General features: G+C 33.2%; 2 protein-coding genes across 6 annotated transcripts in view; one reads left to right on the forward strand and one right to left on the reverse strand.

The window, feature by feature from the left end:
- LOC139499559 (FMRFamide receptor-like) overlaps window positions 1-18149 on the reverse strand; it is an 83311-nt gene that overhangs the window by 47678 nt on the left and 17484 nt on the right. Inside the window, exon 2 of one of the 4 annotated variants that reach the window (XR_011658212.1) lies at window positions 12176-12311. The exons of 2 other annotated variants lie outside the window; for them this stretch is intronic. The gene's annotated coding sequence lies outside the window, so the exon portion shown is untranslated. Of the gene's footprint in view, window positions 1-12175; window positions 12312-18149 lie in introns of those variants that run through there. One more of the 4 variants, XM_071288289.1, reaches the window with a different exon arrangement.
- On the forward strand, window positions 887-8066 carry LOC139499558 (uncharacterized). Of its 2 annotated transcripts, XM_071288285.1 has the most exons (5): window positions 887-1337; window positions 3650-3777; window positions 4096-4162; window positions 4767-4837; window positions 5943-8066. In XM_071288285.1, the coding sequence occupies exon 5, from the start codon at window positions 5955-5957 to the stop codon at window positions 7680-7682; it is 1728 nt and encodes a 575-aa protein (XP_071144386.1). In that variant the 5' UTR covers window positions 887-1337; window positions 3650-3777; window positions 4096-4162; window positions 4767-4837; window positions 5943-5954; the 3' UTR covers window positions 7683-8066. The 2 variants fall into 2 exon arrangements, with proteins under 2 accessions (XP_071144386.1, XP_071144387.1); XM_071288286.1 differs by lacking the exon at window positions 887-1337 and having other exon boundaries at window positions 4770-4837.

Raw genomic sequence — 18149 nt, forward strand, 5'->3', positions numbered from 1 at the left:
ATCTCATTAGTCGTGTGTATGGACACCAAATCCAGCTCATTAGTCGTGCGTATGGACACCAAATCCATCTCATTAGTCGTGCGCATGGACTACAAATCTATCTCATTAGTCATGCGTATGGACACCAAATCCATCTCATTAGTCGTGCGCATGGACACCAAATCCATCTCATTAGTCGTGCGTATAGACGACACATAAATACTTTATGTCATTAAAAATGTTTTGAAATTCAAAAAGAACGGGATTTCAATATTATATTTTTTATAACATCATATAAAAACATATAAACAATGGAAAAAGAACTTATCATAAAGCTGTCGCAAAAAAAACAAGTGTGCACTAAAACATGTGACTAGTTGACAAATAATATATATTAAACCAGATTAATTCTAAAAATGAAATCATATGTTAAAGTATATTCAATTATTTCTCTTTACATTTTGTTATCCTTTATAAGTTATTTTTGTTTAGTAAATATTTAGAAATGTATAACATTGCGTTTTCTGGTGGAGATTTTTTTTTATTTGCAGGCATATAACATCTTTTTATTTTGTATAGCATATATATTCGAGTGTTCTCGGCGCTTTCTACTTTAATAACTGACTGAAATTTGAATAGAGGAGAAATGAATGCATACGACAATCCCAAATATATATGATTAAGATTTTAAGATTAAAAATTCAAAATAATTCTTATGTATGCATAACCTTGTCATCTCCGCTCCTGTTATCTATAACATAATTCGTTCAGCCCAAACTCTTGTTAAATTTGTATAGGCACCTTAAGTAAAATTTTGATAACATTTTTACAACTTTGTCTCGCTGTTTTGGTTAAGAAAAGTTAATTTTCACAATTGAGCTTCTTATGATAATAGTCACGCTAGCAGTTAAAGGGAAAATTCGCAAAAAAAAAATTTTTTGATATTATGTTCATGCTACATAAATAAGCATATTTTCAAAATATTAAAGGTTTATTCGTATAGATGAGTGAGTTATTCGATTTTTAAATCAGACAAACAATTCTCGACAAATCGCCATCTTGACCGGATTTCGATACTAATAACCACGTGACATCTAATTACCAAAAAGTTCTAGTTCATGGCATGACATGTCCGTTAATTAATCAGTGTAAAAATGACTTGTCAAGCGTATGGATGTTCTACTAGACCGAGTAATGGAAAAAGCCTACATAGTTTCCCCGACCCAGTGAAAAAGAAAGAATTGTGCCAGACTTGGATCTACAACCTAAACTTACAAGAAGCAAGCTTTACAAGTACCAAGAACAAGGTTGTGTGTGAGGACCATTTTGAAACATCTTGTTTCGAAGGAAATATGATGGTAATTATAACTTTTTTCTTGGTACATGTACTTATATCTAAAGTTATTTTATAGATAGTTATTGCTTCTCTGTTGTATGTCTTATTAATTTGTAAAGCTTTTTTGCCGGTTCATGTTCAAGTGATCTCAAGTGCATTAGTATAGAATAATTCCGACTTAGATTATTAAAATAAAAAGTATGAGAAGCAGACAATTTCATAAAGTCAAGTATTGCTAAGATTGATCAGAATATTAAAAAAAATATTACAAGAAATATTCAGCGTGCGATGCCTTATATATACATTTTGTATACATAGTCCGGTTTAGAGCTGTAAATGACAGATGATCGTAAATCGGTTTTGGCTCTTGTTTATTTAAAATTATATTTTCGTTCTGAGATATAGTATCCAAGTAATATTAAAAGTTTAGACTTTAACAATGTAAAGTAGTATCAATATTGGAAAGTCCGCGGATACTTATTTTGGATAAATTATAAACTAGATTTATGCTCTCATTTAGATTTTTAAATTTAGTAAATTTGAGATGCTTTTCCGATTTTTTTTTTAAATGTTTTTTTGGGTTTATCCCCTAACTTGACCAATTTTTAAAAATTAAAAAATTTAAGGTAATTTGCATGGCTTTATTATTGCCAGGGTAGTGTCAATGTGACACATGCGGGTATTCTAACGGTCAACTTCCTGGCCGGTTTGTGTTAATTTATTACACAATGAATAAGGTACATGAATCACGTGTGTGATCGCAGGTGAACCAGGTGTGCACATGTGAAATTTATGAAATATGCCATACCAATAAACTGTCCATGATATACATCCTGTATTCAGCTATGTGTCACGATTCTGATAGTTGTATATAACATATTTGTATAAAGGGATAACACATTAATCAAAGTTGTTTCCCGCGGTGCCACATTTGAAGTTCAGACTTCTTTAAGCTTATCCCCCCCCCCTTCAAAATACGAATATAACATCCACCAGTCTCAATTACAGACCATCTTGTTCAGATTGTGCTATCTAGAAATTCGGAAAATTTGGAAATAGATAAACATATGACGTGCAGGATAGAAACCCCAAACTCCATGACCCGTAAAATGTAGGACAGAAAGTCACAGTCACACGGCAGGACAAAAAAGTCATAATAAAGTTTTGAGATTATTTTTCGTTGATCAAGAACACACTAAAAAAAAACTGAAAAATTTATTTAAAAAGCAACTTTTAAATTGATTTTTTTGCAATAAATATTAACAATGTCAAATATTTGTTATGAAAACAATATTTCAACATGAAGAGGCTTGATCCTTAAATGGCTTCATGGTGTCAAGAAATATATCCTTTGCACCATTAAAAACTAATAAATTTGGATTTTTTTGGGGGCTTATGAACAATATCCTAAACTTTAAAATGAATAAATATTATGAAAGAATATATTTTAAGATCTTTCTTTTATAAATTGAATAATTACAAAGAAACGATATGTGACTTGATATGTGACTTTTTGTCCTATCAAATTTGTGACTTTTTGTCTTTTGACTTTCTGTCCGTACAACATATGCCAAAATTAAAGAGTCGTTTAGAAATTGTACAGTATAGGCCAAAATTTAAGAGTAATTAAGAATATGTATAGGCCTAACCCCCCTGTTAGTGTACACTTCTTTTTTCAATTTTACTTTTATTAATATTTCAGCACCTTATCTTCCGTTTTCTATAATCTTTTGCCCCGTTTTTTTTAATCAGAACATCCCGTTATACCCTCACAGTTGGAAAGGGATCAACAAATTAACTTGTATTGTGCGAACAATTTTTTTTAGTTTTTCAACCATGGCTATCAATCAAATTATTTTGTTCAAATTAACAGTAAAATACAGATTTTCAGAATATTAATTTTACGTTACTTGATAAGATATTCTGTAAATTATTCAGAATAATTTTGTGTTATTCAAATTATATGAAAATGATCAATATCACAGCTGCACACCCTTCTACGAAAATGTTGAATTGCCCCTACCACACACACACTTTCCTCCGATCTTCGGAAGTCAAATTAAGCTATGACTTTATTTTCACTCTTCTATAACATGTAGAAATGTTTTCAGCGACCTCGAACTGGTCCGGAACATTGCTCCAGGCAAATCCAGAGGCGGATTTAGGGGGGCGGGGCGCCCCCTATTTTGGGGGGAAATGATTGCTTATATAGGGAATCATTGAAGCGTGACTGGAGCGGACCCCCTCTTAGGTCAGTCAGTGGGCCCCCACTTATGAAAAATTTCTGGATCCGCCACTGAAATCCGCCACTAAAGTTCATTCTTTTTATTTCAGGGCAGGTTGCTAGGCTTCACATCTAAGCTCAGAAGACTAAAGTCAGACGCAGTACCTACAGTGTTTGCTTTTGACCAAAACTGCAGAGTATACAGCAACCAACAAACAAGAAAAAGGTGTTGAACGAGGTAAAACAACTGAGGCTTCTCTTTTTGTACTTATAATATTTTTAATAGTTATTGCTGATAAATGTTCAAATAAATGTATTTTAAAATCCAAAATGTTAACAAAGGGTAATTTAAAGAATTTGTGTTTCCATAATTCGTTTACTGCAAAAATATATATTCTAGTTGAGTGCGTGTTGACACATCTTTCGGAAATATTTGTTTTATATATATATATATATATTGAAGCTGAAAATAAGAACGAACCTGGCCCATAGATTTTTCAGCGCAACTACGAACATACGATTGCATTTCCTTATACTGTTCATTATTTTCTTTCAGATACATGTACCAAACAACAATGGGATCATAGATAACCAACAGAAATCAGTTTTGATAGAAAGTAAAGGTAAGCATAATCTTTCAAATATTGAAATATCAGATAAGATCATTCCCTGTGGACTGCGACTCATCCTTTTGGTCCCTCCATTTTCACTTGCTGTATTAAAATTATAACTTTGCGATATATTCCTATACATAACCGACAACCTCTTTATTTTGATTTAAAAAAATGCAGTTCCGCTTTTCATATGCATGTTGTCAGCTCGGGGTCCCCCCTGAAAAAAAAAGAAATGATATCGACGAAGTTTGATTGCAACTATAGAAAAAAGCAATTTTGTATCAAAGATATCATTGAAATATTGGCCACTGCACCTTGTCCGTTCAATGAATACTAACCCTTACTTCGCAGATAATGAGTGCGAATCTAGACTCCTATGAAAAAGTATAAGATCTGAGACCAATAGTCAATACACTTTGAAAAGTTAATCTTCGTGTCCTTTATTTTGCTGTTTGATATTGTTCCGGTGTCAGTTCTAATAAAATTAGTCTAAAAATGCACCCAACCCCTTAATGATAAGCTCATCTTTTATTATTGTTTATAAGTGTAATCTTTTTAGGAAGTTCTCAAATGTGTTTTATTCTATTTCTTAATACAGACAAATTTATTTCAGAAGACTGCAACATTCCACTAAAAAAGAAAAAGCATATTCTGAAAGCTGAAGAGGGAAATGGAAGGGGATTGGTAAGCATTCTTTATTAACACTAGCAAATATATCATAGATATTGGGTAAGGATAGGGACACTATAATCAGTAGCTGGTCTTTATTCATACTTATAACGCTTCTATATATATAATTAAAAAGGAAGATGTGGTACGATTGCCAATGACACAACTCTCCACAGAAGACATAAATGGCACAGACATTAACAAATATAGGTCACCGTACGGTCTTCTACAATGAGCAAACCCCATACCGCATAGTCAGCTAAAAAAGGCCCAGAAATGACAATGTAAAACAATTCAAACGAGAAAAAACTAATGGCCTTATTTATTCGAGAAAAAAAAAACCAACCAAATATGTAACACATAAACAAACGACAACCACTGAATTACAGGCTCCTGGCTTGGGACAGGCACATACATACATGCACCCTTACTCTCTTCATTTTATTTCACTACCAAGTTAGAAAGGACAACAAAGAACAGCAAACTCTGATAATATTAGACTATGTTAGTGTTTCACTGTTCCGACAAGAACAATTAAGTCTCAGTGACCTACATTTCAAATTATTGTATGAGATTTCAGTAAAATCAATGAGTTTCATGTTCTTTCATATCCAATAGTTTATATGTAAATCCGTCTGTGTTAAGATTGACTCATGGCTGATCGTTGTCATGTTTATGTGTACAGTAAACAGGATGTTTTATTATCTACACGAAACTCATTTTAGTTATTTCTAAATGGAACACTTGGCTTTAATCCTATAAGAAATCCAGTATCCCAGTATTTCATTATTGTTTAGTAATTGAAAGACAGTTATATACAAAAATGTACAAACAATTCACTATCCCAGTGTGGAAGGAGCTTGTTACAAAAATATAATTGTATCCCCCTTTCGCAATTTTTGGACAAAGGAAAAATTTAAAAGAAAGATCACAACTGACTGTTAGACTATTCTAGATTCGCAATGTTTAGAGAAACTTTTATCTCGAATTCAGGATTTTAATTACTTCATCCGCCCCAACCCTCAATTGTAAACTCCTTCGTCACTGAACCCTGAATCTATACTCAACTGTACAATCTAAATTTAAATGGTCAATTTAATTCCCCCATTTTTTTTTTTAGTTAAAACCCATAATGGTTGACGTCGGGGTTCAGACTTTATCACCACAACAACTTCAGACAGATCTCAGTACATCATCGACAGACCACAGCTACTTTCAGACGGCCTTATTGACACAACCACTGGATACAGCTTTTATCAGTTCCCCCCAGAAAGACCCGAATGCATCTGATGAGTCTAAGCCTTCGCCACCACCTAGTCCCGAGAAGCCTGACAGTGACTACTCTTATATACCAAGTGATGAATCCCATGAGTCCAATCAGTCCACCTCTTCCGACTCCTCACAACAAATCAGCACAGAACCAAAGTGTTTGGCTTTTGAGAGCTCCATGAGGTCATTGTTTACACGAGTCGTATGCTCAGAATGTGGAGTTGCAGTTTCTGCGGACGAATCCATGATAACCTACAATGGGACATCAATGAAAGTAAAATTCCTCTGCATGGAAGGTCATCAGACATTTTGGGAATCCCAGCCTTTAGTAAACAGCAAACCAGCTGGTAATTTGATGGTGGCAACAGCAATAGTCCTGTCCGGTGAAACATTCACAAGAATATCCCATTTTGCAGATATCCTTTCGCTGAAGTTCATTGGACCTACCCAATTCTACAGTATACAGAAGCACATAACCATCCCTGCAATTGACCAATTTTACCACATGCAAAGAGACGTTATTCTCCAGCAACTACAGGGTAAGCAGCTCATACTTGGTGGAGATGGACGCTGCGACAGTCCCGGCTTTTCAGCCAAGTATTGCACGTATACCTTCATGGACACAAAGACGGGAGTTATTCCCGATTTCAACTTAGTTCAAGTTTCAGAAACAACATCATCCAACAAGATGGAGTTGATAGGCTTCCAGCGGTCCCTAGCTAGCATAGAAGCAGCAAATCTAAATGTCGGAGTGATTGTAACAGACAGACATGTACAGATTCGCCGGGCAATGAAAACAGACCACAGCGACAAAGCCCACCAGTTTGATGTTTGGCATATGTCAAAGTCCATAAAGAAAAAAATCCTAGCAATCAAGCCGAAAAAACTTCTTGCCGAAATCAAGCCATGGATACCATCCATCTGCAACCACATTTGGTGGTGCTCCAGGCAGGCTGACGGTAACCCAGACAAGATGGAAGAGACTTGGAAAAGCCTGCTGTTCCATATCTCAAACAGACACTCCTTTCCAGGAAAGATCATCACTAAATGTGGACATCCCCCACTGACTGAAGATGCACTAAGAAAGAAGAAATGGTTAAACAAAGACAGCCAATCTTATGCAGCGTTGGAAAAAGTCCTTACAGACAAACTTATCATTCGGGACATAAGTCATCTTGATCTTTTCTGTCACACTGGGGCCTTAGAGACTTACCACTCCATGATGCTAAAGTATTGTCCGAAACGACTAGAATTTGAATATGCCTCTATGGTGGCCCGAACACAGCTTGCAGTTGTAGACAACAACCTGAACATTGGACGGCGACAGAAGACGAATGCTAACGGGGAGCTATCCTTTTCTACAAGATGTCCAAAAAGCACCGGCAGATGGACTGCACGTAAAGTTTATGAAAAAAAAGACTACGGCTTTAAATCAGATATTCTTCAGTGCGCAGTCACAAGTCAAATGGAGGGAATCAAGAAGAAAACGACACATCAGCTTAAGTCGCTCTCCTTGCCAGCAAACATAAGTAAGGACCCTGCACCGTGTAAAGAGGACTTGGTGGACGACCACAGATCACGTTTCTCCTAAATTGAATTTGTATATCGGACACTTACCTACACTTCATATGTTGATTATTTTTTGTATTGAAGTTTTACAATTTCTATAGAGAGAGAGAGAGAGAGAGAGAGCCTGGCTGGTTTTCGATTGGATATCAGATTTTCTTATAATATCTCTGCATAATGATATTTCAGAGACAATGAGAGAGAGAGACAGAAAGACAGAAGAAGAGAGAGAGCGGAATATTTTGTTAATATTTTCTTTTTAAGTTTCTGTATAGTTTAAATGGATTTATCATTATTGTTTTATATACAAAGTTCATTATATTATACCGATTATGTCATGGTCTGTTATTGTGTAATGTTATTCCGCCTGTTTTTATTGTGTAAATAAGAATAAATCTGTATAAAGATATTACACTTTTTTAGTCTTAATCAGATACTAAAAGCAATTATACATCTATGTTTTCGATTATATAAAAAAAAAGAAGATGTGGTATATGATAGCCAAGGAGACAACTCTCTACACGAGACCAAAATGACACAGAAATTAATAACTATAGATCACCGTACGACCATCCAATACAAGCATAGCCCTACCCCAAAGTCAGCTTATTGACAATATAAAACAATTCAAACGAAATTTAAAAAAAAAAAGCCTAATTTCTTTTAAACGAAATAAATTTATGAACGAAAAACAAATAGGTAACACATTAACAAACGACAACCACTGAATTACAGACCACCGATTTGGAACAGGCACATACATAGATAATGTTAAACATGTCAGTTGGATCCCAATCCTTCCATAACCTTGTACAGCGGTGTAACAGTACAACATAAGAACGAACTAAACAAACCAGTTCAAAAAGGCTTAACTCGTCAGATGGATAAAATTACAAATACTATAAATACAAGTGGAAGTTTTCGTTTTGGCAATTTGAGAGTAAATGATGTATCAAACGTTCAAGAATATGCGTGTAATATGTGTCACTGGATAAAAAAAAATCATCCTCAACACCTATTTCCGTATCGGACTTCCCCTTTCAGTGACCTGCAAATTTAAAAGATGATACACTTTCTAAGATTTATACCTCCAACAACGACCCACTGCTCTACATGTGTTACTAACAGCCTAAGATAGCAATTCTTTTGTTAGGTCAATTCTCTTTCGTACAATACCAGAAAACATGGAAAATAAGTTCTCTAAATTTTTACTCTGGAATTATTACCATTTTTTCGTGCGACAAACTTTATTTCTGGAGATGAGCAGACATGGGCGGAAAACAATAAAAAGACAGGTTTAATATTTGTTCATTCATTTAACATGTATAATATGAATAGCATTTAGTACACTTCGGTCTATACAAATGCAGAATATACCATGAGGGTTTGATTCGGTCAAAAGATATAAGAGATCTGACAAATAGATTATCACTTCGATATTGCAAGACACCCATTTATAACTTTGTACTTTACACATCAAACTTTCGCAAAAAGATCAGTCATTTGATAAAATAAGAAGTTGTGGTTTGTTTACTTGGGAGACACGCACCCAAATGAAGTGGACTAAAGCAGATATAAAAATCACGGTATGGCCTTCAACAGTGAACAAAAGTAAAAGTATATACTTGTATCTTCTATTACCAGAACAGAAAATGGAAATGAATGTTATTTTTGTGCATAACTACATATTATGAACTGAAATCAATGTAAATGTGAACATGAAAGAATTAAAGCAGACATACATATATTTTATCGATACATTTAAAAAAGAATATTCAGCCTCAAATCTAGCATATGTATATTTTACAACTATTCTGAATCAGACGTGTCACTTTCACATTCTTTGAAGCCTTCATAAACACCATCTTGTGACGGAAATGCTTCCCTGATAATGTTAACAACACAAGCTGGAATAGTCACTCTGTTTCTCTTGCTAAGTGGTTGCCCTTTTCTGACCCAACAAACAAACTGACGATAAGCCATTAGTCGGCTTTGGCTGTGCGTTAGTACGTCTGGAGCTCTCCCTCTATGGCGCTTGTACCTCAAAAAACTTATATAGCTGGTTTCAAGAACAACCGGGTTCAGACAAACTGTTCTGAAATCGATATTGTCACTAATGCATTCACCCAATTCAATATTACCATCAAGGAGAGAAAAATCGTGGCAACAAAGACATTCCGTCAATAACGGCATAACTATGCATTTAGTACACGAACACCAATCTGTGTTAAACTGTCGAGGGTTGCTAAGGATATCTTGATTTCTGGAACTTTCTGCAGCTTCCATGTCATGGAGCTCTTCTTCAGTATACTCTGGCTCTAGAGCGTACCCAAATTGACCATACTCGTCAAAATCTGCCTCTCTTGACGGACTGGAACCACTGTTAGTACTATCATTCTCCGAACAAGACATTTTTAGTTAAGAGTTTATGATTAATTTTTGGACCATATATACACTGTCCTATAAAAACAAGCACGCACAAGTCAAAAGAAAAATATATGTGAGTAAAAGTTAATTGAATCATCAAAGTTACTATCCTTTGGTCTCGAATGTTTGTTAACTAATTAATGTGTTTTTATGGGCAAGCGCAAATCCTCATCCAAATAATAAAACCTATATGTAATAATCCCTTCCTACCACACCGAGATTAAATGCCAAGCGGTAGACATATTTCAGGTACTGATTAAGTAATTAAATGAACAATAGATAGCAATAATTAATCATAAATGTCCAAAGATTTAAAAACAAAAGTATTTTTTCTTTATTCGTACATATTATATTCCGCTTCGGTGGAGTTATTTTCAGATAGTTTCATTTATTTATTAATAAATGGCTTTCAAAAGTCTAAATGTAAGTGTTCTCGTACATTTTTTTGCCTAATAAAGACAATCAAAATGCTTTGGTAAAGTTTTTTCTAGGTTCATCTTTTTATGAGACATACATCAAGGACAAGAAATGTATATCATTTTATTCTGACACATAAATTAAGTTTCCCGTCTTTAACCGAAAATTGTTTATTTCTTAGTAAATTAACTTATTTGAATTCAAATAAATAATAGCACCAAATATAATTAAATAATTCCACGGCAATCTATTTTTATTTGTTACCAACTGGAATATGTATTTTAAATGTGTTTATTAAATGCTCCCTTGTTATATACATAATCCACTGATCCGAATAGACAGTCACACCTGGCAAGGTGTGCCCTAGAGGCGTGGTTAATACCGATTAAGCGCAAATAACAATTTACCTTTCACCAAGCCATCTACGAGTTTTGCCACAGAACCGTGAATACACACATCGTATAAACCTCGTCAGAGCAGAGATAGAAAAAGGTGAATAATAGTACACCAAAATATTGTTTTTACAGATTATTATACTTAAATTTGTTCACCTTATCAGTCCGAAAATGCATTAATTAAAAATAAATTTATAATTTTTTGTGTTGTCTACAAAAATAAATCGAATATATAAGTTTAACATAGGAAATTTATCTCATGAATGTGTACAATTACACGTCTGTGCGTTTTATCTTCTTATTATCGGATGGTTATTAGATAAAGCATAAGTCATTGGCGCGCTTACGTTTACGTTAAAATATGATTAATAAACAAGACTTTTAATGATTATTTTTTAAATCCCGGCATGCAAAAACCAGGAGAAAACGTCACGACCTACAGGAAGTAGTTAATATTTTTTCATTAATTATTGAATTTCTCCTTTATTACTGCATATATATCGATAAAACTTTGTGAATATATATATTATGTCATAATGAACATATTTAAACCATAAGTAAAAAATCGCGAATTTTCCCTTTAACAAAACATATCATAAACTTAAAATGTTTTACTGAAAGAACTCATTAAAACTTTATTTCATTTACTAGAAGGAAAATCAAATTTTAAAACACGAATTACAAATTGAAAAACAAATATAACCATGTTTTCCGTTAAATGAGGACTTCATTGATATTTGCTGTCATAGAGATAGTAAATGTACCAAATCGTTCTCATTAGTCGCGCGCATGGACACCACATCCATCTCATTAGTCGCGTGTATGGACATCAAATCCATCTCATTAGTCGTGCGTATGGACGACACATAAATACTTTATGTCGTTAAAAATGTTTTAAAATTACACACTAACAAAAGACAAAAGATGCCTCTTAGTATAAATCAAACATGATTTATGTAAATATATTTATCATTATAAGAAAACTTTTTTTATTTTGTGTTTTGTTTTTCCTCTCTTTTGCACATTGACATATATCTTTTAGCAAATGGAATTGTTATAAACTTAAGCAAATGTCACGATGGACGGATTAAAAGAAAATTCAATGTTATATCTATTAATGAGAAAGTTTTCCTGAAAGACAGGAAACTTTGCTAGGGACTTAAACGAATGAACAGTTAACAGAAAACTTAATGTCAAGCGAAAAACAGATATATCAAATCCTTAAAAGCACAAAACCTTTATCGAAAATATATCACACTTGATATTAATAGACACTTACAATTTGCGTGACGCAAAACCTCGCTGTTTCCCTTCCATACAATTGAAAAATGTGTGAACTAAATCAAAACCTTCACAGTCGTTCACTTATTTTTAAATCAACGTCTTTTGAATGATGTTTTACCAGTATACCATGACTGAAATTGTATCAATGGAAACTCTTATGAATGTAATATAACTTATAAACCCAGATAGCCTACAGAAATATAATTGAATAGCCTCAGACATTGGATAATCATTTATAAATAGAAAACGCATAATTACAGAAGCATTAATCAAAGTCCCAGCGGTATTTTGTTTCGTTAATGAGTGTAAAAGTACTCACAACATTTTCCTGACAGTCATTCTTCGGCAAGGGCGATATATGGAAAGTAAAAATAACACTGTATATGTACATTTAATGTTATGCACCCAACAACGCTTTTCTGGATTTACCTGCATCTTGAACGATAACAGCCGAACATTTGAAAGCCAAGGATATAAAAGAACCGTTTCAGTTAATGAGCTGTATTATAAAAAAATAAATTACATTTAAATCTATCTTAAGTCAACTTTTTTTAATGTGCTCGTCCGAAGCGCAAATACAAAATTGCAATTTTACTTTCAGTTTTTTTTCAAAGCCAAACAGTTATAAGCATGTTTTGCCATAATATTGCTAATTTGTGTTTCATGTATGAGTTTAAACGACCCTTTGGGCTAATATGACATGTATATTACTATGAATTATGACTCTATTCTACTCTTTTGTCTAATATTTTCATTTTGTTCGTCTGCAATTTGGTTCAAAAGTACTGGAAAAGAAAATTTCAAAGGGAAGTCCCTAATTAAACAGCAAATCAAAAGTTCAAACACATCAAACGAATGCGTGGATTACAACTTCTCATATACCTGACTTGCTTTAGACATTTGGTAGCATACTAAACCACTCTCAGGAAAGGACTATACCACTTCTTTTTATATTCTTATATTAAATACTTTGTATGTATATTAGATATATAAGTATTTCTAAAAGTTAAAGACAATATATTTTTGTTTATTGAGTTACAAGCTCGTTTTAAAGGATTGATGTTAACTATTAGAGAAACTGTCATTCGGACGATATCTTATTATAGTATCCAATACGCAGGTCTCGTGTTAAACAGGAAATCAATCTTTTAGCACTGAGATAAAAAAAAACTTTTACACTCTACTTAAACTTATTAAGTTTATTACGGTACGAACTGTCTGTCTGATATGGAATCGTTTGTATAGAAATTTCTTATAAAGATGAAATAATATTGCTATATTTACAGGTCGTGTATTGAATGAAGAAGTTATATCATATACCGATGTTAAGATAAGTTTAAAGATTCTATGGTAGTTCAGGTCACCGGATTCACTCAATTTCATTTGTTGAATAATCAAAGACATTGTTATGCTCTGTATTATTTCATAGCTTAGACCTTGCTATGATAGTCATTTGAATCTCTATTCAAACGTACATAATTGTTTAATCTTTACCTAAACGTACAGAATTGTTTAATCTTTAACCAAACGTATATAATTGAACAGTATATTAACATTTACCGTTTATTATCAATAAATGTACTATCTGTGAATTTTTTCATCAATTTTTATAACATTGAAAAATCATAGAATTTAACACAATTCAGCGGCGAATAAACCACAACATATAACACATATATCGTTTCCAGCTGTATCCCATTGACGAAACACCTATGTATTGTTTTGCGCATGCCTTACATTTGACACTATATATAAAGACGAGTCGTTTGCGAAACAGGAGACAAGATATTAACCACACCATGTCTTATTAGCCACAGCGCAGAACAAAGATATCGTATCGAGTTGTAAATTCTACAGGAGACCAGATATGTATTGTGTCTCGGCGAATGTCTCACAGGTGACACTATGTATATAGTATAGAGTAGTATGTGCCACAACGGACAAGATCTATATCGTATTCCGTCATATAAACCACAACGTAGAACGAATGTATAGTATAGAGTTGAATGCATAAGAGGAGATATAATGTGTTCCGTGTCGTATCACACGCCCCACAGGTGAGACTATATATATAAATTGGCGTCGTGTGCGCAACAGGGAACAGCATATGTATCGTAGTGCGTCTTTTGCGCCACATATAACCAGAAATGTATCGTATCGAGATGTATGCATCACAGGGGACCCAACATAAATCGAATCGCGTCGTATAACCCCACACATCGTTTTGCATTAAATGCGCCATTTAGAAAAAGTTATGAACCGCGTCGCATTAAATGGACCTAAAGGAACACACTTCCTATATACAAAGTGATAGGACCTGTCGCTTTGATAGGTATTTTTTCAAGCTTGAACACATGTTTATAGGTCGGAAAAACTATTAGAAATATATGATAAGGTCGATTAAGTTTCCATAACTTCGTCTGTTATCTTTCTTGATGTTCCCGGTTGTGTTGTATCAACAAATTTTCTCTCTTTTGGCAATTTGGTATTCCACTGTTGCATTACACACCAAACAAAATCCAAACAATATCGGAAAAGGTAACATTTTTACCTCCGTTAAATATGAAAAGGTAAACATTTTTACCTCCGTTATATATGAAAAGGTAAACATTTTTTCCTCCGTTATATATGAAAAGGTAACATTTTTACCTCCGTTATATATGAAAAGGTAAACATTTTTACCTCCGTTATATATGAAAAGAAAAACATGTTTACCTCCGTTATATATGAAAAGGTATTATTTTTACCTCCGTTATATATGAAAAGGTAAACATTTTTATCTCCGTTATATATGAATAGGTATTATGTTTACCTCCGTTATATATGAAAAGGTAACATGTTTACCTCCGTTATATATGAAAAGAAAAACATGTCTACCTCCGTTATATATGAAAAGGTATTATTTTTACCCCCGTTATATATGAAAAGGTATTATTTTTACCTCCGTTATATATGAAAAGGTAAACATTTTCATATCCGTTATATATGAATAGGTAACTTGTTAACCTCCGTTATATATGAAAAGGTAACATGTTTACCTCCGTTATATGTGAAAAGGTAAACATTTTTACCTCCGTTATATGTGAAAAGGTAAATATTTTTATCTGCGTTATATATGAAAAGGTAAATATTTTTAAATCTTATTTATTATATGAAGGGGGTAACAAGAACCCAGCCACACCCCCTGTCAAGTAAGTATTGGAATGCAAGATTTAAAACGCCTCGAAATGCCTCGAAACGACAAATGGAAATTAAACAAGTTCATTTTTTGTCAGAACTTACTGGTTTTGTTTCGTTTCAATTTATCTAAAAGGTTAAATTTAAATAAAGTTTGCATTACAAATTGTTAAGTGCTGCTTCTGTATCAATTGAAAATTATCATATTAAACAGCTTAGCACAGATTTTCAAACACTAAGGGTATTTAGTCTAATCAGTCGGATATTAATGGTTGAAAAGATTGGTGTCTAGACATGCTATATGCACAGTAATATGTATAAATTGTCTATTATGGATAGGATTACTCCGTGCTTCTATATTGTAAATGTTGAAAGTAATTAGTCATATGCCTTCTTATTGTACCTTTAAGTATAATGGACAAAATTGTCCTCAATATTTAAAAGTTTGAAAAAATATACAAACATTGAAGGGACTTATCGATTCAAATATTGAGTTTTGGCTGAGAAAAGCTCTTTCAATATATTAGTGTCCTTCCATTAAATCTTTGAAGACTTGTAATTGTTGTTCTGGATAAAGACAGCTACCATTAATTTTAAAAATAGAATTTGTTGGAAGAAAGAATACTAACTCTTCGTCCAATATATTGGATTATAGATGCTTTATAGATGCTTTATACCTTTATCCTCCCTTTAAAAACAAACGAAACCCCAATGCGTAAACAATATATAGAAATATGATAAGGATCACAACAGGAGAGCTACGTGATCATACGTTATCCTACGTGATTCTACTGACAATCGTTAATGTATTGGGGATATTTATATGCATCGCGTACAAAGAATAAAATGCTACTAAACACACGATTCAATCAAGACCAAATGGTTTTGTCAACCTTGCAATATCTAAATAATCAGGTCAATGCATCACTTAGACATTTTGTAAATATGCATATAATTTTAAAGTTTGTCTTTTGAATACTCATGCACAGGAAGTACACTGAATACGTCTGCATGTTTCAGGAAAGTGTTGTCAATATTTTAGTTCTGATTAAAACAGAGAAGAATCCTACAAAATGTCCAACTGTGGCCAGTCAAAACAGAAAAACCAATTGCGGATTAAATTTTCATGAGGATCTGGAAAGGGGGAGGGAGGAGTCTATTATTTTTGTTTTCTTTTACTATTTTTACCAGTTTATCTTTATTCTTTATTTATTTTGACCCACATTCTCTTTTCGCAATATACCAGCACACCATGAATAAAGAATACCATTATGTGCTCTTAAGGTTGTAGCTCTTTAGTCTTTTTTTGCAGATGTCCATTTTATTTGGTATTGGACCATTAGTCTCTATTATGTAAACCCTATGTATATAGACCCTCGTTCGTCGTATTGTTTTCAAATGTAAATTGCAACTCTGTTTGATTTTCGAGAAATGCTTTCAAAATCCGGGTTGAAAACTTCAGACAATAATTTTTTTGTGTGTGACAAAATAAAAAAGATTTATAGGATAAAAACTGAAGCGCACAATTTTCATGTTTAACATTTATGACAACAAAAATCTCAACTTTTTTATACATGAAAACTAAGACAATAAATATTTCTGTTTAACATTTGTGACAACCTTTTAAGGTTTTATAGGACAAACAATTAATCTTGGTGTTACTGTCTTCTGCAATAAATCTAAATCGAAACAAATAGTACGTGTCATAAAACTGTCCTCGGTCATGTCTCCATCAATAACATTTGATTAAAATAACGTTACGACCGACAATGTTTTAATAGTATTATCGACATACATTGTTAAACCTTATAAACCATTTGGAAATCTTGGTTTAATAGCTTCCTTGTGAGAAGCAACCCTCTATCAAGAAAATCATGATAGGAAATGCAAGCACGGGAATATCGTATCAATTGGAGATATATACCCCGTATGCAGGTGCTACTGGAATGTTGCTTCTTAGAAATGAAAAGTTCACAATTGGAAAGCTGAAATTATCTCTTTTGTCGTAAAGGTTTGTTTTCAACCGACCCTCATTGTCAATTTCTAGATGTAAGTCAAGATATGAAGCTGACTAAACTGTATCTGTAGTATCCTTTATCTCTAGTTTGATGGGATACATGCGTTCCACATAGTCACCAAATTCTGAATATTTAGAAAAAAGAACATCATCTATATAGCGGAAAGTAGAGTTTAAGGATATTGCTAACTTCTTGTCTTTCTTCCTAAGAAGTTCCTGCATGAAGTCAGCCTAATAATAAAGAAACAAGTCGGCAAGTAGAGGGGCACAGTTTGTTCCCATTAGAATGCCAACACTCTGTTGAAAAACACGTCCTCCGAACGTAACAACTGTGTTGGCAATCAAGAAATCAAGCGTCTTGATAATATCAGTTTCAGAGAAGTTTTGTTTGAATCAGATGATCCTTTACAAAGTAGGATTTATCCCTCTCTAAGACAAGATACTTGTATTTACGTTGGCCATTCTTTTTTATGAAGCAAAGCAATACCAACTCTTTCAATTTGTCTTTTAGTTTGGAATATGGAATACTAGTGTAAATAGTTTAAGTTATATGTACAAATACTGGACACTTTTAATTTCCAAACACTTATTTGCAAATCTGCCGCCGCCATTACCATGTCATGTTTATAACCAAAATGTGTATAACTACATGGGATTTAAAAAAAATTATTACTTTTCTGCTATATTCATTAAATATACTCTTTCAAATTGATTTTGTAAAACATGGGATTGCCCATTATCCCATTGGATTTTGACTCAAGTGTTTACAACAAAT

This window comes from Mytilus edulis, chromosome 12 (assembly GCF_963676685.1).
Source record: "Mytilus edulis chromosome 12, xbMytEdul2.2, whole genome shotgun sequence".
NCBI classification, from domain to species: Eukaryota; Metazoa; Mollusca; class Bivalvia; order Mytilida; family Mytilidae; genus Mytilus; species Mytilus edulis.

Bases quoted from the DNA above. Each gene is read 5' to 3' on its own strand.
- LOC139499558 (XM_071288285.1), top strand. From the start codon at position 5,955: ATGGTTGACGTCGGGGTTCAGACTTTATCACCACAACAACTTCAGACA.